Genomic DNA, 23427 nt, shown 5'->3' on the forward strand with positions numbered 1-23427 from the left:
CTTCAAGTTTGGGGCGTTAGATCTAAGGCTCTGCAGGAGAGCCAACCGGTTTACTACAATGGAGTCTTCTGGTGTGCCCAGCTGGGGCTGGAAGAGGGCCAGCCCCAGCCTCGTGGGTGGGTGGTACCGGATGATTTGACAACTTCAGGACATCGTCCAGGCCGTAGAGTTGTACTCTATCATCACTGGGAAGTGTCAAGTGTGCTGGTAACACCAGGAGCATCAGTCAATACCCAAGTTATAAAACTTTTTAAAATTAAATCCCTCTTCAAAGTCCACAAAGCTCTTGCTCAGATGGGACTTAACCAAGTCTAAGAGTTGTGTGCGCAAGGAATGGAAATCCCCGACGGTAAAGGTGAACGTGACTAACTGAAGCTTACTTCTGACCAGTTCTGTCCCTGGCAGGAGCATTCTGAGGAGCTATGGGGGTGGAGGTTTGGCTGGGATAAGGGACACTCAAGAGGGGCTTGGGGGCAGGGGCTGAACAAACTGGACAGGTGCATGACACACAGAAACAGAAGACACAAAGACAGCCGGATCTGGAGGGGAGAGACTGAAATGGTCGGACAACTGGCATGCTGACAGTCCAAGTCTGACATGCCCCTACAGAAGCAGCAGAAAGGAACAGCACTGACCTTTGGGAGAGTGACGGGATGAGGGCAAAGCACCCCCCCACCAACCTACTGGTTGCTGCTTGAGTAGCACTGGTGCTGAGGAGAGGTGAGGGATGCTGAGTGAGGCAGAGGCGGGTCTTTGTGGAGGATGACTGGAGACTCCTGCAGGCGGTGCCTCAGTTTCTCCCTTTGTTTCAAGGTCTCAAGCTTTGCAGGTAAAGTTTGGACTCGCTGCCTGGGACGATCACCTGTCTGATTTGAGGGGTGTGTGGGAGAGAGAAGGAGAGAGAGCTTAAGCAGAGCATGCTTGAGCCTGAGAGGAAGTGGGCCATGCCCCAGGACTTGAGCCATCTCTGGCACAAAAGGAGTTAATGGCAGGGACCGCGCCCCCCCGTGTCCGGGCACGCGCAGCGCGCCCCCTTGGTGCGCGGGCACAGCAGCCAGGCTGCCGGAGAGCAGATCTCGGGGATTCGGGTGCGGAGCCCTTGGCCTGGAAGCGATATGGGTGGTCCGTGGCCCGGTTCAGTCGCTCGCAACAGCCCGGGGAACAGGTGAGGCCGCCTGCCCCGGTCTCTCATCCTCTAGCTGCCCATACCTTGCCTCGATCCTGTCCTCTCCCCATCCCGGGGTCCTCCACTCCCCAGTCAGTGCTCCTCAACCTTCTCAACCCCATGTTCTCCATCGGCATCCCTGACCCCGCAATCCTCCCCCGCTTCTCTTTTCTTCTCCACCTCCTCCCTGAATCCCGCATCCCTATCATCCTCCTGTCCGTGGTCCCTCTATTTCCACAGCCCGGGCCGCATGCTCATCAAAATACCCCTCCTGAGGGCCCCCAGCCCCATTCCTGAACTGCACATCGACAGTCCCCCTCCCCCGCAGTGCAGCCCCATCCCTCTTCCATCATAGCATCTCACAGCCAGGCTCCCTCCCCCACTCTCTGCAGCCCCCCCCCATCAACAGAGGCCTTTATCCTATCCTCCCCCATTCCAATGCAGCTCCGTCCCCCAATACCATTCTGAACCCGCGTAGCCCCCAAAATTGCAATTCTCAACACCAGTCCATTCCTGCACAATGCCCCTCGCCCAACACTGCTCCAGCCCCAGAAGTACCTCCAGATGCCATTCTAATCCCCAGCATTGCCGCCTCCCCTTGTCTTCTCCCAAATTGCAAGTTGGATCAGGATGGAGATCTTGGCCTTGGGGACTCACAGTGGGTCCTAGGGTACAGAGGGCGTTTGGGGGTCGGTCGATTTGTCTAGGTGTTCCCGGGGGAGGGGCTGCAGGGAATTGACTCAAAGGGGAATGGCATCTGGCGCCGAAGGGTTACTGGAGAGGTAGGCATCCTGAAAGGGTTAATGGAATTTGCGGGGAGGGGTGGCACTGAAAGGGTTAATGGTGTGGGGGGGGTTGCTGGCGGGGAAGCCGTGTGAATGAGCGGTCTGTGCCCCAGAGTTGCCATGGAGACGGTGAATGGGGGGATTGTGTGAACTCAGCTGCGGACTATCCCCCCCCAATACACACATACACACACACACACACACACATACACACACACCCACTCCCTCCTGCCCCACCTCCCTACTCCTACCCCTTCCTTCCCCTTCCCCTCCTTCCCCCCACCCCGGGTGCATTCTGGGCTGTGTCTGGGATCTAACCACCCATACTTTGCTCCCCATTTCCTCTGAGCCCCCACCCCTTTAGTCGCTTTGCCCGCCCTCCCTCCTTCTCCTCCTCCTCCTTCTTCTTCTTCTTCTTCTTCTTCTTCTCTCTCTCTCTCTCTCTCTCTCTCTCTCTCTCTCTCTCTCACACACACACACACACACACACACACACACACACACACACACACACACACACACACACACACACACACACACACATTGTCATTCCCCTCTCGTGGTGGCCGATTGCCGGGCGTTCCCAATCTCCCTCCCCCACCCCTTCAGCTAGTTCTTAAAGGAACAGGCCTACAATCTTGGAAGGCGGGAGAAATGGGGGGAAATGAAATTGTGTGTGTGTCCACGTGGGAGTGTCTGTGTGTGCCGGTGTATATGTGTTGACCGTACAACCATTGTGTCAGAAGGCCTGTGTGCCTTGAGTGTGTGGCTATTTCTGTTCCTGTCTCCACCTATGTGTCACCGTCATGCTGCATGTGTCTTTGGATATTTACCTATGCGGTGTGTATGATTATGTTTCAGTAAGTCTGTGTGTGTCTCTGAATGTATCTCTGTGATTCTCTGGCTCTGTGAAGCTCTCTGTCTCAGAACGTGGGACTGTACGAGGGGATCTCTATGGATTTGGAATGTATGTCTCTGTGAGTGAATATCACAGTGTCTGTGATCCTGGCTTGGTCTCTGTCACTCCCTCTTTGAGTCTTTGTGAGTTTATTTCTCTGAGTTTCTGAGTGTGTGTCCTCCACACTCCGTTGTTTCTTTTACACTGGCTGAGCATCCACAATGCCTAGGGTGCTAGGCAGAACACTTTCTGCCTCAGTTTCTGGCACCCCATGTGAATTAGAGATAGCCTACAGAAAGGACCAAGGCTTAAGGATTTAGGAGCAGTGAGGGCTGAGGAGAAATGTACAGGATGGTCTGGGGAGTCTGATGAATGGCCATCCTGCCCCTGCCCTGCCTGAGGAAGAGGGGGGATCTCTCCGTGGGACCCTTTGCCTATCCACTGCTTTCCCTTCTTCTGTCTTCGTCCTGGAATGAGGTTCTCAATTCTACCCTCTCCTGATGTAGCGGTCCCTGTGTGGGGTGACAGTCCCAGGGGCTAGAGAGCTCAGTATCCCCACAGTGTGCCCGGGGACCAGAGCTCCACTTCCCTGTGCTCCTCTGGCTCCAGCTGACCCCAGTGAGCTCCATTGGCTGAGGAGTTGAAGTTGGGGACTGGGCACTTGCAGTGGCAACTACTGTCCATCTGTCCATCCCCTTTGGCTTTTCCAACTGCAGCCAGGTGCAGTGAATGGCTCTGACTGGCAACAGAGATCATCTGTGGGTCCTTGGAACCCGGGCACTGGAAACCCCTCCTCCCAGGAGGAGAAGAGCCCAAGCCCAGCGGGGCCCCAAGCCCGACTCCCTAGCCCTCCCCAACCATCTTGGATGACGCATCCTTCCCTCTTTCCACAGGCCTGTCTGGCCCTGAGGGAGTCCCCTTTCTGAAGCTGTGGTGCTTGGACGACCTGCTCTCCACGGTGCTGGGCACCTGTAGGTGTCCCTCGAGAGCTCAGTTTTGAGGTTCAAGTCAGTGTGGTCATGAAGGGGCTGCCTGTCGGGCTGATGCTGTGACCCCGGAATCTGCCTTTCCTGCCAGTCCCCCGGCCCGGAACATGTGGCTGCGGCTTGGCCCGCCCTCGCTGTCCCTGAGCCCCAAGCCCACAGTTGGCCGGAGCCTGTGTCTCACCCTGTGGTTCCTCAGCTTGGTGCTGAGGGCCAGTACCCAGGCCCCAGCACCCACGGTCAACACTCACTTTGGGAAGTTAAGGGGTGCCCGGGTACCACTGCCCAGTGAGATCCTGGGGCCTGTGGACCAGTACCTGGGGGTGCCCTACGCAGCTCCCCCAATCGGCGAGAAACGCTTCCTGCCCCCTGAACCACCCCCATCCTGGTCGGGCATCCGGAACGCCACACACTTTCCCCCAGTGTGCCCCCAGAACATCCACACAGCGGTGCCCGAAGTCATGCTGCCTGTTTGGTTCACGGCCAACTTGGATATCGTGGCTACTTACATCCAGGAGCCCAACGAAGACTGCCTCTACCTGAACGTCTATGTGCCCACGGAGGATGGTGAGTGCGGCCAGGCACTGTGCCCTCCCCGCCTCCCACCTGCCCCGTGGTGTTTGTGGCTTGCATGTGGTGGTGTGCCCTGCAGCATGCCTCTGTCTGTCTGTAAAAAGGCTTCTCACCATCACTCTGCTTGGCCTCCCCCTTCCTCCTCCCTGTTCTTCCCTCTCCCAGCATTGTCTGAGCTCCCATGTGTGAGTGAACTGTTACCAGGAGGGGCCTGGCCAGGCCTGAGAGCTTTGACAGGTCTAGGGCCAGAGTGCTGGCTGGGGGTCCCCTGGGGGAGTATGGGTCACGGCTGGCAGCTGCCCGCGGGAGGATGCTGGCTCCACCGGGCCCACCCACCCCCGTCACCATTCCACCTGCTCTGAGAGGTGGTAGGTGCGTGTGGCCGAGGAAGCTGGGTGTGTGGGGGGCTGGGGGGCAAGCCCGGTGGGCAGTGCTTAGGTGCCTCCTCTTTCACTAGCTGATGCCTCCTCCCGCGGGGGTCACACTAAGGTAAGTGACAGAAACAAGGAGATGGTGGGACAGGCTCTCTGCCATGTGCCGCCTGCAGAGCAGCTCTTGGGGCCTGGGGGGGTGGGGGGGTGCATGCCCCTGGGCAGAGGCCTCCTGTTATTTTTTAGTTTTTTATTCATTTTACAGTAAAGCGGATTTCCAAGGAATGCGCCCGAAAGCCCAACAAGAAAATTTGTAGGAAAGGAGGTAGGTAGCGAGCCGGCGGGGAGGGAGAGAGAGAGAGAGGGAGGGCTGCCTGCCCACCTGCCTTTGCCCCTGAAGACCCAGCCTTCCTTCAAGTAGCCCGGGCTTAGGGGGCAGTCGGTGAGCAGGCATAAGCTCCACCTCCGCCAGGGGCCCCGGCTGCTCTTCAGGGAGGATCTGGTGGCCTAAGTCAGATTCAGAGCAGAAGCAACCACCCCATTTCTTCCAACCTCCCCAGCCCCAAATTACACCCTAAAGTGTATGTTAAAGAGAGAGCCAGAGGTTGTCTCCGGGACACCTCAGGAGAAACTCTAGGCCGCCAAGATGGAGCCAGAGGCTCTGACCTTTTTCCTGGTGAAGGAGCCACCAGCTCATCCTCTCGTGCTCTTTCCTGGGGACAAAGTGGAGATTCAACTCTCCAGCCCTGGAGCTGAGACCAAACCACCCAGGTGTTAGTAATGCTGCCCCCGACTCCGCCCACCACCTCTGGCCATGGCATAGCTGAGCCGGCCTAGTCTGGTGGCAGACCTTGGGGGTTTCTGGGGAGCTGTGGACTCTACAGGATGCGTGCGATCCTGAATTTCAAATTCACCCTCTTGCTGGGAGGAATTTGTGCCCCCTGTTCAAATCCCCCTTTATGGTTTCTGCAAAGCACTTGCCTACTTAGCTCAGAAAATCCTCTCCACATCTCTGGAGGCTTATGAGGCAGGCATTGATATCCCAATTTACAGATGCGGAAACAGGCCCAGGAGAGTGACTTGCTGCTGCTCAAGGCCCCAATCGCTGGTCTGTGGCAGGGCCGGGACCCAAACCTGGGTCTCGTGACCCTCAGGGTGACGTTCTTTCCACTGTAGCATGTGAGGCCACTCTCATCTGGTCATTCCCACCTCCCCGACTCTGAAACAAATGGTGAAACGTGGATGGGTTAGGTCGAATTGGAAACAGAAACAGACTCAAGAACAGGTGGAAGAGCACAGCCTGGTCCCTATAACCCTTTGGCAAGCTTGCAGTTTGTTTTCCTTTGAAATCGTAGGGGCAGGGTTCCCCAAATGGGGTAGTCAGGATTCCTGGGGCTGGATGCTCCCTATTGAGTAAGAATCTCTGGGGACTGAGCCTGGCAATCTGCATGTCGAGCAGGAGCACTGAGTGCTTTCAATGCATCCAGAAGCTTTGAGTGAGGTCTGCTGCCCTGAGGATAAGTGGTCCATCACCTCCCGGCACCCAGCCCAGGACCTCACAGTCAAGAGGCAATCAGTAAACACGTTTTTGCACGAATGAAATATTGTGATGCTGCAAAAAGAGTCTGGGTCTGGAAGCCACTAGCTTGACTGAGTCCCAGACCTGCCGCTAACTCATGGGGAAACCTTAGGCATGTCTTTTCCTTTGAGAACCTCTGTTTCCGCATCGGAAGGTGGTAGGAGACGATTCTGGTCTTAACATTCCATTAACCTAGACATGAGTCCAGGAAGAGGGTGTCCTCAACCTGCTCCTACGAGGACTTACTTGGGTGCAGAGGTGAGGAGGTGCCCTTCACTGCAACCAGTTCCTAGGAGCAATGAGCCCTTCCCCCACCCCAGCCCCTGGCGCCAGAACCTAAGTCCAGTCCAGAGAGTTTGCCTTGAGAGCTGACAGGAAGCTCCAAATCCAAACATTTACCAATCATGATTGTTGATTATGGGCAAGGCCGTGTGCTAGGTATTATTGAGATGTGGAGGGATGGGAAGGAGAGAAAAGAGTTAGAAATAACTAAAGAGTTGATTGCTACTCTGCCAAAGTCCCTAGCCTAGTTTAGCTAAGCCCCACAGCCCAAGCTGGGAAGTGGGTTCCAGACAGCATGGAAAAGGGGATCTGGTCACTTAGCTGTTCCAATTTGTTCTCTATCCAGGGCCTGTAGGCCATTTGGAACAGACTTAAAAAGCCTGCCTCCTGGGAGGTGCAGGGAGACCCGTCCCCAGAGGCAGTGAGGGTTGTGGTGGGCACAGGGCAGACAGGGACCCTGCAGCAGCAGCCCAGCGCTGGGATGAGGGACGGTTGTTGAACTAGCCTGGGAGACAGGCCTGGCCGCAAGCAGTTGCTGAAGGAGTGCTAAGCCAAGGGAGCAAAGGCATCTGTGTGGAGGAGGCTGAGACAAGGCAGGCAGCAACCCGGGGACCCTCCTAAAGTGGGGCAAGAGGGACGCAGCTTCAAAGTCAGGGCCCAGGGGAGTTGAAGATGTGTCCTGTCCCCCCTAACCTTCACCCCCATCAAGTTGAAGGGAATTCGTGTTTCAGGATGAGTGATTCCTTTCCATTTGCTGGGGGGCTGTCCACTGGGTGAGTGATGATGCCCCAAGTCCCCTGGAGTTTCAGAGGGCAGTACCGTCGGCAAGTGTGAGGACAGTAGGCGCCACTGGAGGTGCGGGAAGCTCGGAGGCAGTTTCTGCCCCTCAGGCTGGGCTCTTGCCCTAGTTGAAAAGCCATTTTGTAATATGAGGGCGGCTTCTGTTTTGATTAATAGCTGTAAGGGAATTCAGTCACAGGAACCCAGACCAGCTGAGAAAGAGGGCTATTTGCTGCCTCCGGGCTGAGAGTATCTGGTGTCACAGGCAAGAGGGTAGAAGCCCCAGGGTGCCAGCAGAATGAGCTCTGTTTCCATACACTGACCAGCATCCAGGCAGTGGGTCCTCTTTCTCAAAGCCATTCTCCTCTCCTTAGACCAGGAAGGCAAATTGGTGCCAGCTCACCCGCGGGTCCTAAAGATCTCTCTTCTCTAGTCTCTTCTTTTCTCTCCTTTCCTCCCCTCCCCTCCATGCTCCACCTCTTTCCTGCCTGATTTTTCCCCTTCCCTCTCCCCCATCCCAGAAGGGTAGCATGATGCAGTGGAAAGACCATGGGCTTTGGAATCAAGCAGACCTGGGTTCGAATCTCACCTCTAGCACCTCCTAGCTGTGAGATCTGAAGCAAGTCACTTTACCTCTCTGAACCTCAGTTTCCCCATCAGTGAAACAGGAATAAAGATAGTATATTCCTCACTGGGGTGTAAGGATCAAACAATATGGCAGAAGTAGTGTTGGGCACATGGTAACTATTCGGTACATGGTAGGAGCTACTGCCATTATTCCTATCTTTCTGTTCCTCTCTCTCTCTCTCTCTCTCTCTCTCATATGCCCCTTTCTCCTTTTCCCCTTTCTTCTCTCCCTCTCTCCCTCCCTCTCTGGCTCTCTTTAGATCTCAGAGCAATGCTTGCTTCTCTCAGGCCTGGTTCCTGTGGGCAGGAACCCCATTTGCCATTACCCAGAGCAGGCCCCAGCGAGGAAGACCAGAGGGAAATATTCATCTCCCATTTCCTCCTGTGGGAATCAGGGTCAGCTGAGGCCCAGCTTGAGCCCGCCCACTGGGCCCAGGTAGCTCAGGGCTGGAATCCTAGGCTCTGCCCCAATAGCCCACATCCATATCTACACGTGCTGGCCACGCCGCCTCTCACCTTCGGTGCCTGCCCCTGCTCTCCAGCTTGGCCGGCCTGTGTACACACGTGCAGCCCCTTCCACCCGGGAGAAGTCCTTTCCCTGAGTGGGTCTCTGGCTCTGTGCCTGGGCCCACCCGCTGCTTCCTCCTTCCCAGCTGGGAAGGTAGTTGGTTGAGATGGGCTGTTGGGGACAGGGCGGGGGGGACAGGGAGGTGCAGGGAGGCCGGCACAGCAGGGGCCTGCAACACCATCATCCTGATGAAGGTCTGGGCCTCAGCCCACCCATTCCCTCAGTTCTTGCCATCCCTCCTGCCTGTCCTGGGCCCAGGCCCAGAGCTGGCTTGCTGGGCCACACTGCAATCATGCTGTTTTTGAATTCTCTCTCTGTTTTGTTCTCTGTTCTGTGCTGTTGTGTCTCCCCGTGTCTGGTCCCCAGGATCCGGCGCTAAGAAACAGGGCGAGGACTTAGCGGATAATGACGGGGATGAAGATGAAGGTATTTGGGGGCTGCAGGGCGCGGCGGCTGGTGCATGGCACAGAGCCCCTCCCCCTCTCGATGGGGAGAAGCCCCGTCTGTCTGTCTGTCCGTCCGTTGGTGTGTTTCTGTTCCTGTACAAGGCCGTTGGGCTATTCATCCATCTTTGGCCTGGTCGGCCACGGGGAGTTCCAGGGTGATGGACACGGCTGGGGGGAGCAGGGGACCATGAGCAGAGCCATGGGGAGGGCATCCTCCTCGCCCGGGTCCTCCACTAACACTGCCTGGAGACAGCTTCCTCCTCCATCTTCTGTGGTTCACGGGCACCTGCCCCTACCGAGCAGCAGGGAGAGTGGAGAGAAAGCAGGGCTGAGGGAGGGCAAGGAGAGGCACAAAGGAAACTGGATGGCAAGGAGATGCCTGTGTTTCTCTCATTGAGGAGACACCTGTGTTCTGTGGGGAGACTGGCTCCTGGGAGAGGGGCCCAGCAGGCGGTTGAACTGAGGAGGGAGGCAGTGACCACTGAAGGGGCTGGGGCACAGCGCCACCTAGAACCTCCTCAGCCTTCTCCCAGAAAGCGAGAGATGGCCTGGGGGCCAGGGGCTGCAATAGGTTCAGGACAGGGCTCGAAGGACTGGGCTGCCACGCCAAGCTGAGGCCAAGACACCGCAGCCCAGTCCGTGGATGGCATAAGATCCTTGGGTGACAGTGGAACCAGTCTTCCTTCCTCCTTGGGAAAACAGGTGGTGTTTGCTCGGCAGCAGAGAGCATTCCGTTCTACCTCCAGGCCCTGGCCCTGCCCCGGGGGCCAGACAGCTCAGGGGGGCCCACTGGTGGCTGGAAGGGCTGTGCTGGTGTGGCAGAGTGTTGGTCCAACGCACAGACTGGGAGGCTGCGGGTCAAGGTGATCAGGCTGGGAGCCTTCTAGTGGCCGCCCCACCCTGATGCCTCCCTGCCTGGGGCTTGGGAGCGGCCGCTTAAAGGTCCCTGGTTGAATAGCCTCTGTGGAGGCACCATCTTCATCTTAATGCTGACTGGGGGAGGCTCTCTCGTTCTTAGTTCTGCCCCCTCCTCTTCTCCATCCCCAGCGTTGCCAGTTAAGTCAGCCTGATGCCCGGGGAGAGTGGGGTAAACGAGCACATGGCTGAGAAACCATGTCAGTAAGGTCCCCTCCACCCCATCTCTGCCATTCACTCCCCTGTCCCCACATTCTCCCTTGTTCTCTCCCTGTGCCACCCCTGATTCCCACCCCTCTTGTCTCTGTCTGCACTGGGGGGCCAGCTGCTGCCAATGGCCGTATTTCCATGTAACTGGTCTAGTCTCGGGGGTTTCAGGGCTCCCCCGTCCCTGCTATCTAAAGCCATGTCAGGTCCCAGGACTCCTGGGTGCCCAGGGCAGGGACTCACTGATCCAGCTAAGGGACCAGCCCTTCCTCTTCCTCCTGCTCCCTGTCCCCAGGGCCAGGCCACTGCCTCTCTAGGCCCAGCTGTACCAGGCATGCCTGGCTGCCTTGAGCTGGGAGGCACTTGAAACCAGAGTCTTTAAAAACATCACTGAAGTCAAACTGTCTCTGGCCAATGCTTGAGCTCCAGGCTGAGCGCCGGATGAGTCCCGCCCTCAGAGCAGGTGGTGGTGTCCTGGCACCTGGGATAGCTTTGCTTCCCGCACCCCCCCAGGGCTGGCGGGGGTCGGGGAGGACGGGCAGCTTACCCAGCCCGCGTCTCACCCCTTCTCCTTGCAGACATCCGGGACAGCGGCGCTAAGCCCGTCATGGTCTACATCCACGGAGGCTCTTACATGGAAGGCACGGGCAACATGATTGATGGCAGCGTCCTGGCCAGTTATGGCAATGTCATCGTCATCACCCTCAACTATCGGGTTGGGGTACTAGGTACGGTTCCCAGCTGGAGGCCTAGAAGGAAGCCTGGGTTCTCAGGGAGGGAGTTTCAGAATGCTGGGGAGTTAAAAGCAGGCCACCTGGGTTCTCTAGCTAGTGCTAACAAGCATAGTCACAATGTCGTCATCCCGTGGCCCCTGCCCAAGGGCCGGGAGCTTCCCGGCTTCCATAGGTCCTTTCCTGGAATGTTGAGATGCCATTGGAAATTCAGGTCAAACTTCACACCTTCTCTGAGGTCTGAAGCCAGGTCTCTGCTTCTAGGCTTGTGCTTGGCTGAGCTTTGGAGAGTCCATTAATTTTCTAGTGTCCTGTCCTCATCCCTACCCATCCACCCGTATTCCTTCTAGCTAATCATATATCCACACACCCACATACCCTCCCATGTCTGCACACATACAGTTATTTCTCTCACCCCCCACAAGCACACACACATACCCATACACTTATAGACCCTTACAGCCACATCCACAGACCCCCTCACCTATATATACTCCCCCACTGCTCCATACACACTCCACACAGATAGTCTCCCCTGTGCACATGTCCACATACCCATATACCTCTAGACACTCCACATCTGTACCCCACATCTACACAGATTTCTCACACCTTCCATGCGTGTGTACACACACGTTCCCATAGATCTCTCCCTCCACATCACTATATTCACATCTATACCCATATGCACTACACATGCCCACACTCACACTTTCCTCTACCCCCAGATGTACATACTACACAAAGATCCACGCCCTGCACATTCTCATCCACACACAAACCCCACACATATATACCTTCAATGTATATAATTATTCCTTCGGCACATACACAGACATGTCCCTGTCCCCCAAAACACCCCATTTCCACATCTACTCCAACACCTACATACACACAGATGTCCCTCACCTTCCCCACACAAACAAAAACCAACATCCCCCCTCCCTAGACATACAGGAGTCATACCTGCATGTCCACACCCCCCCCACAATATACAAAAGCAACCCCCACACAACTCCTATCCCTGCTTCCACATCTACACACACATCCCATGCACTACACTTCTATATCCCCCATATACACACACCCGCAGACCAACCCCCCGTACTCCCACACACACACATACACACATTCTTCCAAAAAATATTTGGCACATATATATTCAATACATATATATGTACATATTCCCCCTCCCTACCCCACAAATATATTATGTGTCCACGTATCCATATCCCCGCACCTGGCCATCCATATCTATACACTCACCTCCACTCATCCCATGCTCGTGCACACCCCAGATATACACACTGCACATCTTCTACTCTCTCCACACGTACATCCCCATACACTCCCACCTGTCACACAAATGCACGCCCACCCCTATACACTTATCTCCCAAAGGCTTCACAGACACCTACATGCCCTTCCCCACACATACTCTGTCACCCACAGGCTTATTTTGATTATTATATATGCTTATTATATATTACTTGGTCATTATATATGCTTAGTTAGGCTGCCCCACTAGCCTGTGCCTTCCCTGGTAACTGTTAACGCCTAACTGTGCCCAAGGCCTTGAGGTAGACCTGTGCCTCAGGGAGAGCAACTAAGCACACAGGGCCTTGCCCCCTGCTGGATGCCCACCTAGGCCGCTGAGGGTGCACACGGCCCACAGCCCTTGGAGTGGTGCAAAAAGAAGCCAACTTCTTGCCCAGAGGGCTGGTGTCCTCAGAGTGCTGGTGGGAGTCTGGGTCTAGGCGGTTTGTCAGGTCTGCAGGCCTGGGGTCTGAACCAGCAATTGGACCTGGCTGACGCCAGGGCTGGTTGGCTGACAGGACCTTATTTTAATTTGCTTTTGAGTGTGTTGCTTTGCCAGTTCAAATCCCAGAGGCCCTGGAGCTGTGTTTCACTTCTGGGTACAGTTATGTATGCAGAAAGTCCATCTCCTCTTGACTTCCCCATAATGCCATGTGGGATAGCAAGACATCTTTTGGGGGTTCAGGCTGGAGAAAGGATAGTCCCTGAGAAAAGTGGAGCCTGCATCCCCTTCAGGGGTGTCTGGCTATTGGGTGTGACGTACACGGGGCATCTCCCTGGTCTTACTACAGTCCAGTGGGCTTTGGGTTTCAGGGTTCTGCTGCTGCTCCTCTGTCTCACTAAGTTGCCCCAGACATCATGGCAAAGCTCCTGTAACATGTTCTGTCTTGAGTCTCCAACAGTAAAAATGGTACCATGAAGGTGGCTGCAAACCCACACGCTAGGGCTGCACAGTTCTTGAAGAGTAGTGAATATACAAATGTAATCACACCTAGATACACAGACACACGAGCATGGGAGTTGAAGGCCAGAAGCCATGTGGTTACTTTATTTTCTTAATGAAAGTGATAGAAAATGTGCAACTCAGCTGCTTTTAAAAATTATCAATACAGCCACTGTGCGGGTCCGGCTGAGCCCCCAGGGTTGGGCCAAACGTGAATCAGGCCTGGCGTGGCAGGAGAACTGACAGCTGTGCAGGACTGCGGGCCAGGTGGTGACCCACGTCCCCCCAGTGCGGGTAAGGCCTGCACGGCCGGGGGTCTGCGCCCCAGAGCATGAGTGTGTCGGGGCCTGACCGGGCCTGACCCCCGTCTCCTCCAAGGCCAGTCAGACCTAGTGCATGATCTATTCCCACATCAGTTCAAGCAAAAAAAAAAAAAAAATTGTCAATACAAAGCACCATGCCATAAGGATCATTGGAAAGCGCGGAGACTGCTAAGAATATGCTTCAGTTCCAAATGATCAGACCAGGAATGAAGGGAAAGAGAGAGTGGAGGATCGGGGAAAAGAGAGAAACTAAGGAAGAGAAGGAAAGGACAGGGGAGAGAAAAGAGGACACGAGTGACACAGAGGAAGGAGGCAAGAAAGAGGCAGAGGAGAGACACAGGATCTGAAGTGTCAGTTGGGAGCTGTGAGCCGTACAGGAATGATATCCTGGTTTGCTGATTACTTCACAACCCTTCAGCTGCCCTAATCCTTAAGCTTGTATATCAGAAGTTTTTAACTTGTGGGGGAGTCTTCGACCCCTTTGAAAATTCTGATGAAAGCTATGGACTCTCCCCCAGAAAAATGCGCATGCGCACACACACGCACACAAACATCCCACTGAAACTCATCCATGAAATTCAGGTTGAGACCCCACCACCGCCGTTTCAATAACCAGAACAGCACATCTTGGGGCAGGATTTTTATTCTTTGGGCTTAAATAGTTAATAATCAAAATAATATTACCCAAACTTCAGAAGGAGCCATAAACCGAGATTTGGCCAGAAGTTCTCCACCACTTTCTCTGTCCCCTTCAGTGCCTGCCCTGGAACACAAATGTAATCAGTAAGCCCTTGATTGGATTCTAGGTCCATACAAGATGGTTTGGTCTCTTGGAGCCAGATATAGAAGATGGGTTTGACCTGACTTTTGGGGATTTTGCTGTATAGCTGAGGCTTTATTGTTTTGTTTCCCAAAACATCCTGGAACAGGAGGCCAGTTTTGGACCTCAATTATATGTATTCATTCACCTTCCCTCTCAACAGCTTCTCTGGAGCCCTGAGCTTCTCTGGTTCCCTCTAAGGAGCTTCTTTAGACATCTTGGGTTTTTCATGTATTTGGAGAATGCCACAGGCTAGTCCATGGATCCCGTCCAAGGCAGAGGGGTGGCTATTATTTCAGATGCCCCGACACCTTGAGACCCACAAAAGAAAGGGACCCCAGCAGGATTTAGGCTGTGGTTATCCCTGGGGCTGAGAAATTAGGGGCTTGCCAAGTTTTATTCCGGGTTTTGGAATTTGATACTACATCCTTGCTCAGGTACCCTTCAGGCAAACTGAAAACCTGGTCAACACCAAGCCTTGAGATATCTGGTTTTGCTACAGTGCGCCAGATCCTCTGTCTTCTGTTGACAAGCAGCTTACCATGTACTGCAGTAGAAACTTGGGTCCGGGAAGACTGGCTCAGATTTGCTCTGACAGTTTCTGGAGTTTGGTATTTCAGCCCTCATTCTCACATGGTTTCTGTCGATGGCTGAGTTACTGGGGAGCTAGCAGCAAGTGACTGCTCTCCCAGACTGCCAGGTTTTGCGTGCTTGTGGTCAGTGGGGTTTGCTCTATTGTCCACCTGAGCCTGTTGGGTAGAGCACTTCAAGGAGAATGCTTGTAGCAAGATGGCTGACATGGCGTCATCCACGTACTTCAGTGCCTTTTATCCCGAGGTTTGTGGGATCTGAGAGAGAGCAGAGAGTGATGGTTAAATCCTCCACTCTGCCCTTTCGGGCCTTTGTTCCTAACCCAGAAAATTGGTACATGTCGGAGAAATCGACTTTACTACATCCCAATGCAGGCTCTTCCTGCTGATTAGGATGGACATATTTGACACATTTCACCAAACGATACCTTGGCAAAGGCTGAAGTCGAGTCTGCTATTGCCTAGATAAGAGAACAGGAAGAGAGAAAATGGGGGAAGGAGAGAGGCGGGAAGGAGGACAGGCAGGCTGAGAGAAGCACGTAGTGATTTTTGCTGGAGGGTCTTAAGGCTTGGACAGCCAGGTTGGATCTCGGTCAGCACACTTTTTCAGACTTGCAGGAGCAGCATCAGCCTGTGAACGGGCCAGGCAGAGGAGAAGCTGGTTCCCTTGTCTAGAGGAACACGGGCTCCAGCGTTCATCCTCATTCAGGCTTTCTCTAATTCCTTCTCATTTCCTCATCGGGAACCTGGGGCTAAAGAGGGCTTGTGACTAGGTCCTAAGAGGAATAACTAAGTAGTTTACATACTTAATTGCACCAAGAGTAAATTAATAACACACGTGAAGATGGGGAAATGAGCTCTTTTGCAGAAGCTAGAAACAGAAGGACTCGAGAAAGTCAGTGATGAGGTCTTGTGCCTGCTTGAGTCTATTTGAATTCAGCTTCTGCCCGTGGACTGCCAGGACTGTCAGAGAACACTCTGTGAGCTGAGGGAGCCTCCTCAAACGTGGCCTCCCACAAAGTTGATCCCAGGTGCCGTGAATGAGCTTTTAAGTGTGGAGTCAAAAAATACTGACCTGGGTATGGGTTTCCAGTGCATAGGAGTGCCACAACTACCCACTTGGAAAGAACCTTTCCGAAAGCCTAAGGCAGGAGAAGACAGAGCCTTCCAAGGAGCCGAAGGATCAAGGAAGAGAGATGAAATGAAGCAGCAAGATCAGACTAAAATGGAAGCAGGGTGGGGGGGGGAATATAGGACATCTCTGTGGGATAGCCAGCAGGTGGGCGGGAAGGTAGTCTCCATGGCAACAAGTCTCCACAGCAGCAAATCCCAGCAGGTGGGTGGGAAGGTAGTCTCCATGGTGACATGTCTCCTCAGCAGCAAATCCCAGTGGGTGGGCGGGAAGACCTGTTTCTGTGGTAACATGCTGCACTGACTTCCCCATTTCTCCACCCGACAAAAAAGATGGTCTAACCCAGCAGTTTTCCAACTTGAGGAGGCAGCAGAATTACCTGGCGAGCTTGTTAAACACACAGACTGCTGGGTCCCCTCCCCAAAGTTTCTGATTTATTAGGTCTTGGAGGCAGGGGAGATGAGGACCTGCCCTGAGAATGAGGAGAAGGGGGCATCTGAGGCCCTGGAAGGAAGTGGAGATGGATGAACTTGGACAGGAAGGGCAAGGAGAGCTTAGGGATTGCTGCCTCTTGGGATCTTCACTTTCTCCAGAGAGAAAAGGAAGGAGAGAGAGAAGTAACTATAGATTTACAATATGCTGGGCATATTAGAGATGTTCCTGTTGGTTTTATCCTTGTTACATCCCTCTGAAGTGTTTTTTTTTTTCTCCCTTGACGGAGGTACTGGGGACTGAAACCAGGACTTCGTGCACGCCAAGCACATGCTCTACCCCTGAGCTATACCCACACCCTCCCCCTTTGAAGTATTTTATCCCCATTTCACTGAAGAGGAAACTAGAGCCCAGAGATTGTAAACAATTTGCCCAAACCTACATGGCCAGGAAGTGGTAGGGCTAGGACTCAAACCAAGGACTATTTGACTCCAGGGTCCCTGCTCTTCCCCTCTCTCTTGCCAGGTGCTAGGGTAAGGTCCTGGCTAGCACATCAGGGCAGAGAATTTGCAGTTCCAGCAGTTTGTCTCCCACCTGGAGGCATCCCCTTTGAGTGGTCTGGTGACCCCTCCTTCTGAACTGGAGAATGGGTGGGAGGTAGGGAGCAGACCCTTCTTACAGTGATGCTGCTAGACCTTGCAGAAAAGAGCAATGGTGAACACTAGCTCGGTGGAGAGAACTATGCTGCATGCTCATCCTCTGTCCTCACGCCCCTGACTGCCATCGTCGTCCAAATCCTCCATCCCTCCGCCTTCACTGTCATGCCCTTTGTTGAATCCAGGTTTCCTGAGCACTGGCGATCAGGCCGCCAAGGGCAACTATGGGCTCCTTGACCAAATCCAGGCCCTCCGCTGGGTGAGCGAGAATATCGCCTTCTTCGGTGGTGATCCCCGCCGTATTACTGTCTTTGGCTCAGGCATCGGCGCATCCTGTGTCAGCCTCCTCACGCTGTCACATCACTCTGAGGGTGAGTAGCTCTTGGGACAAAACACGAACTAGCCAAGCACTGGCTGCCTGCCCTGAGGATCCAGGGTGCCCAGCTCCATGTCCTCAGAGCACCCAGGGGAATGAGGAGCCCTGACCTGCCACCTGGCTATCTCTTTGGGTAGAAGTGGAGGGGAAATGTTTCTCTAGGGGTAGACATAATTCTCCCAGTGTGAGAGAGCAAAGGAAAGGATCCCGTTTACCTCTTGAGAGAGGAGGGTTCTCCTTCTAACGGAGTCTTATTTAGGAGTGTGGGAGTAGAATGTCTCTCTCTGCAGGGACGATGGCTCTTTTGGGGTGGGGGAAATCTTTCTGTGTGGGAAGGACACGTGACTTTGGGGAGTGATCTAGGGTGGAAATTAGTTTTTAGGTGTAAGAAACACTCATTCTCTGCCCTTCTCTCTGAAGACCAAGTCTGTGCAAGTAGGGGACTGTCCTGGACGCAGGAGGTAGGACGGAAGTGAGGGTTACTAACCTGCAAGTGGGCTTTCTCTGAGGGATGGGTAACTGATCAGACTCCAGATCTGCCCGCCATGGCAGTATGACCCCACCCCAAGGGAGACTCATTTTTAGCCTGAAGGGAAACCTCTCTCCTTGCTGTGGGTCCCTCTGCCAGTGACCCCTCCAAAGCGGCCGACAAGGCCCCTTTTTTGCTCAGCAGGAAATCTTCTCTTCACCTTTGGACTACAGAGTACTCTTGATCTCTGAGAGGCAAAGTTGAGCTTCTCACAAAGAAGAGATCTTCCCGAAATAGGTGCCCTTCTAGGAAGTAAGGAAATCTGGGAGACAGGAGATTTTTCACTGAGATCAACCTTAGGAGATCAAGATAGTCTCACAGGAAGACTTGCAGTTTCTCTTTGAAGAAGGCCTGTCTCTCTGAGAAAGAAAAATCACCTTCTCTGACCTAGAAATTCTATCTCAGTCCCTCCAGGGACTCCCCTGGTGAGAGAAGCCTAAGGTGGGATGTAGGGGATGTAGGATCTACATCCCAGATTAGAATGCGCTTCTAGGTGACAGCAGGAGCATGGAAATCTCTTTCTTCCACAGAGGAGGGTGGAGTGACTGGCTATGAGGGTGCCTCTCTCTCTGAAAAGAGGAACGGTGCCTCCTCTGTGAGGCTCTATTTCCCTGGGAGGAGATAGCCTTGCTCGGTGTGCTGCTGTTCTGTCTCACAGCGGGCCTGTGACCCTGGAAGCCCGGCTGCTTTAAAGATTTGTTCTCTCTGTCTTTCTGTAATTGATCAATGGAGAATAATCTTTTGAAAAGTGAGGCTCTCTTAAGTAGTAATCTATATTTCTCTACCCATCTTTTCACCTGTGCACACCGCCTTCCTCTTAGAGGAGCAGAACTGTGCACCTTAGGGCTGGATTCTCCCTTCCTTGGGAATGTTGGGACTGGAGAGAGAATGGTACCTTTTTTTTTTCCCTTGCGTGGAGGAATAATTTCCTTTTTGAGTTCGGGGGACTGGCTTCCTCTCGGTGAGGGGAAAATACGGATCTGAGGCAGCAGTAGCTTCAGAAAAAGCAAATTCTCTGTGGAGACTATGGACTGGGAGGTCAGGTTCCCTGGAGACTTTCAGACCACAAGGCCTTTGCCCTCGGGACTCCTTCCCCAAACTCCCAGCATGTGAGGCTCTCTCCTGCCTGCATTTCTCATCTCTCATGAAAAAGACCCCTTTGTGGTGGGAGCGCCAGCTCCCTGGTGGTATGCTGGCACAGAGCTGGGCCCAGCTGGGCAGGAAGCAAGAGGGGAAGACAAGGAGAGATAAAGAGAGGGAGTATCAGGAAGCTGATGTCTGGGACTCAAGGGGTTAATTCTTCCTGGCATGTCCTTAACCCCCAAGTTACCAACCACCACCCCAGAAGAAGGAAGCGAGAAGCAGGCAGGAACCAATCGGGAAAGGGGCCCAGCAACCCCTCCTCTGGTCCTCACCCATCATTCTGGCCAAAAGGGTTATTCTTCCTTCACAACCCGTTCAACCCAGAGGGCAGTCTTGGTAACAGAGGAGTCAGAAGCCATCTGGTTTGTCCATCAGGGACAGGCCGGGGGGGGGGCCTGGTTCGTGGGTGACATGACAGATCTGACCTGGTGCTGCCGATTTTCTGTAGGGCTTTTCCAGAGGGCCATTATCCAGAGCGGTTCTGCTCTGTCCAGCTGGGCCGTAAACTACCAACCAGTGAAATACACCAGCCTGCTGGCAGACAAGGTGGGCTGTAACGTGCTTGACACAGTGGACATGGTGGACTGTCTTCGGCAAAAGAGTGCTAAGGAGCTGGTGGAGCAGGACATCCAGCCGGCCCGCTACCACGTGGCCTTCGGCCCCGTGATTGACGGAGATGTAATTCCCGATGACCCTGAGATTCTCATGGAACAGGGCGAGTTCCTCAACTATGACATCATGCTCGGTGTCAACCAGGGTGAGGGGCTCAAGTTTGTGGAAGGGGTGGTGGACCCTGAGGATGGGGTCTCTGGCACCGACTTTGACTACTCAGTCTCCAACTTTGTGGACAATCTGTATGGCTATCCTGAGGGTAAGGACACTCTGCGGGAGACCATCAAGTTCATGTACACAGACTGGGCAGATCGGGACAATCCTGAGACCCGCCGGAAAACCCTGGTGGCGCTCTTCACTGACCACCAGTGGGTGGAGCCCTCAGTGGTGACAGCTGATCTGCATGCTCGCTACGGCTCACCCACCTACTTCTACGCCTTCTACCATCACTGCCAGAGCCTCATGAAGCCGGCTTGGTCAGATGCAGCTCATGGGGATGAAGTGCCCTATGTTTTCGGTGTCCCCATGGTAGGCCCCACTGACCTCTTCCCCTGCAACTTCTCCAAGAACGACGTCATGCTCAGTGCTGTTGTCATGACCTACTGGACCAACTTTGCCAAGACCGGGTAAGGAGAAAGTAGTTCTTCTTCTTCAAGACCCCAGCACACCCTCCCCTTGCTCCTCTATCTAAATCTCTTCCATTAGCTCCCTTCCTAAGACAGTCCCCAAATCTTGACTGGTAACCCTTCTCCCACCTCCTACACGCCCCTTTTGAGTCTTTCATGTCGTTTTCTTCCCCCCAAAATTTTGTTGAGGCTTAGAACTCGGTTAGCATTAGGACTGAGCAGGAGTGAGAGTTACTGGCAGAACTACGGGATTCAAGGTTAGATGGTTAGAGGCCCTGTAAAGTGGGAATAAACTCCATTCAGAAACAGTCTTTAGCGGGGGAGGGTATAGCTCAGTGGTAAAGCGCATGCATGCACAAGGTCATGGGTTCAATCCCCAGTACCTCTATTAAATATAATAATAATAATAATAATAATAATAATAATAATAATAATAATAATAATAATAATAATAATAATAATAAATAAACCTAATTATCTCCCCCATTCCCTCCGCAAAGAAAGTCTTTAAAGGGTTCTTGGAGAAACTGGGCAGCTGAGAATATTGACGGGTGCTCTGTAGCATGTGAGAGTCCGATAGTTTGATCTTACAGGACGGGTACAGGGAAGGTTGAGATGGTTTCCATGATGCCATGGGCTATTGGAGCGAACGCCTGGGGAAGAGGAGGGGTATGGACAGAGGGAGGGACCCTGCAAAAGATGGAAATGGTGGGAAGTTTTGGACTGGGGAAGAGGTTGAGGGGTGGGTGGGAGAGGAAGAATGTTGGGAGGCCCTTTGCCCATCTAGGTAGAGTGGTGACCCCAGATTTCCCATGTGGTATTTCAGGGATCCCAACAAGCCGGTCCCCCAGGACACCAAGTTCATTCACACCAAGGCCAACCGCTTTGAGGAAGTGGCCTGGTCCAAATACAATCCCCGAGACCAGCTCTACCTTCACATCGGGCTGAAGCCAAGGGTCCGCGATCATTACCGGGCCACTAAGGTGGCCTTTTGGAAACACCTGGTGCCCCACCTATACAACCTGCATGACATGTTCCACTACACGTCCACGACCACCAAAGTGCCGCCCCCGGATACCACGCACAGCTCCCACATCACCCGCAGGCCCAACGGCAAGACCTGGAGCACCAAGCGGCCAGCCATCTCCCCTGCCTACAGCAACGAGAACGCCCAAGGGTCCTGGAATGGGGACCAGGATGCAGGGCCACTCTTGGTGGAGAACCCTCGTGACTACTCCACTGAATTAAGTGTCACCATCGCTGTGGGGGCCTCCCTCCTGTTCCTTAACGTTCTGGCCTTCGCTGCCCTCTACTACCGGAAGGACAAGCGGCGTCAGGAGCCCCTGCGGCAGCCGAGCCCTCAGAGGGGAGCCGGGGCCCCTGAATTGGGAGCAGCTCCTGAGGAGGAGCTGGCCGCCTTGCAGCTGGGCCCCACCCACCACGAGTGCGAGGCGGGTCCCCCCCATGACACCCTGCGCCTAACTGCGCTGCCCGACTACACGCTGACCCTGCGGCGCTCCCCGGATGACATCCCACTCATGACCCCCAACACTATCACTATGATCCCCAACTCCCTGGTGGGGCTGCAGACATTGCACCCCTATAACACCTTCGCCGCCGGGTTCAACAGTACCGGGCTGCCCCACTCACACTCCACTACCCGGGTATAGCTCCAGCCCAGAGCGCAGCCTGTATCCCGGCTCCGTCCCGCCCAGATCCACGAACGCGCACATGCGCACTCGCGCACACAGACACCCCCCCCCCACAGAGACATATATGTATACACACACCCCCACACCCTACAGCAGACCCACCTGCACAAACACAGACAGATGTGGACATGCACCCGCATGTACAATGACACAAATAAGCAAGTGAACCTGAACAAACCCTTCAAATGGGGACGCAAACGAGTCCTCGGGAAACCCCGAGGACCTGTGGAAAAGCAGCTGAAGCTGGCTCCCTGCGCCTGACTATAGTCACTCCTGGGGAGCCTGAAGCACCAGCTGGACACTCCCTTGGTGCTCACCTTCCTCCTCTCTTGGAACTGCACCACCGACCAACTCCAGACTTGGGAGCTTTAAAGAGCAGAGTCGCTCTTTCTCCCCCAGACTTGGTCTTTTTCTGGGTCTTGTTTTTGTTGATTTTTAAAAACAAATTTTGGAACCAATGCATCTCCAACCTGTGGGAGCAGAGAGGCTCCGGAAGGGAGGGCTCCAGGCCCAGGTCTCCCTGGCTCTGGAACTCCCAGTGCTCACACAATCCGACCAAGGAACATGACCCCCAAGAAGGAAACGGTTTTGAGCAAGACTATGGGGTAGAAGGAGGAAGGGGCTGCCACTGGATGGGGTTGGAGGGCCGCAGGGGACGACTCCCCAGCCATCTCTGTATCCCTGCGGAGGGCTGCAGAGACCTGCTTGCCCCCAGAGACCAGGTACATCGGCCTGGCTAGACCAGGGGACCCCAGATGTGGTGAACGAGGTTTTGCGGAGGCCGTGTTATTATCAGGGGGGCCCCCGGGTATAATCTGGGTCCTGCCTCTGCCCTTGGGGTAATGCTATCAGAAATTTGCCCCATTTTCTTTACCAGAGTCTCTTTTGTGTCTGTCATTTCTCTTTCCAAAAGGCGGTGTTTTTTGGTTGTTGTTGGCTTTTTTTTTTTAAAGAAAAATTCTTAAAACACTAACGGAAACCCATGGAGTTTGTCCTTTGTAAAAATTTTAAACACAGTGTCTTGACAAAAATAAAAATTCCAGTTAGCACTCCCAACCTGCCTCCCTTGCACAGGCCCAGCCCCAACAGACCTCCCAGTAGGGCGCCTCAGTGGGGCTGGGAATCGCAGCCTCCCTCTGCATCCTGTGCCTTTAAGCTGAGACAAGTCCGGGCGGGCACCTCTCCAATCTTAATCAGGTTGCTGTCCCCCACTCCCGGCCCCCCCCCCGACGCTCTGGGTTCCTGCGGCTGAAGCCTTCTCTCAGCACCTCGGGCCTCCTAATGAAACGGCAAAAATAACACTTCC

General features: G+C 54.1%; 1 protein-coding gene and 1 long non-coding RNA gene across 4 annotated transcripts in view; one reads left to right on the forward strand and one right to left on the reverse strand.

The window, feature by feature from the left end:
• Positions 1 to 1043: 1043 nt before the first annotated feature.
• On the forward strand, positions 1044 to 23100 carry NLGN3 (neuroligin 3). Of its 3 annotated transcripts, XM_032474987.1 has the most exons (8): positions 1044 to 1165; positions 3742 to 4398; positions 5041 to 5100; positions 8978 to 9037; positions 10758 to 10907; positions 17309 to 17494; positions 19620 to 20409; positions 21236 to 23100. In XM_032474987.1, the coding sequence occupies exons 2-8, from the start codon at positions 3942 to 3944 to the stop codon at positions 22077 to 22079; spliced, it is 2547 nt and encodes an 848-aa protein (XP_032330878.1). In that variant the 5' UTR covers positions 1044 to 1165; positions 3742 to 3941; the 3' UTR covers positions 22080 to 23100. The 3 variants fall into 3 exon arrangements, with proteins under 3 accessions (XP_032330878.1, XP_032330879.1, XP_032330881.1); XM_032474988.1 differs by lacking the exon at positions 5041 to 5100; XM_032474990.1 differs by lacking the exons at positions 5041 to 5100; positions 8978 to 9037.
• The window catches only part of LOC116661965, a 31307-nt gene continuing 21438 nt past the window's right edge, over positions 13559 to 23427 (reverse strand). The window contains exons 2-3 of the long non-coding RNA XR_004317925.1: positions 14855 to 15161; positions 13559 to 14256 (exon numbers count right to left, since the gene is read on the reverse strand). This is a non-coding gene — a long non-coding RNA (uncharacterized LOC116661965). The remainder of the gene's footprint in view (positions 14257 to 14854; positions 15162 to 23427) is intronic.

Source organism: Camelus ferus, chromosome X, assembly GCF_009834535.1.
Source record: "Camelus ferus isolate YT-003-E chromosome X, BCGSAC_Cfer_1.0, whole genome shotgun sequence".
NCBI classification, from domain to species: Eukaryota; Metazoa; Chordata; class Mammalia; order Artiodactyla; family Camelidae; genus Camelus; species Camelus ferus.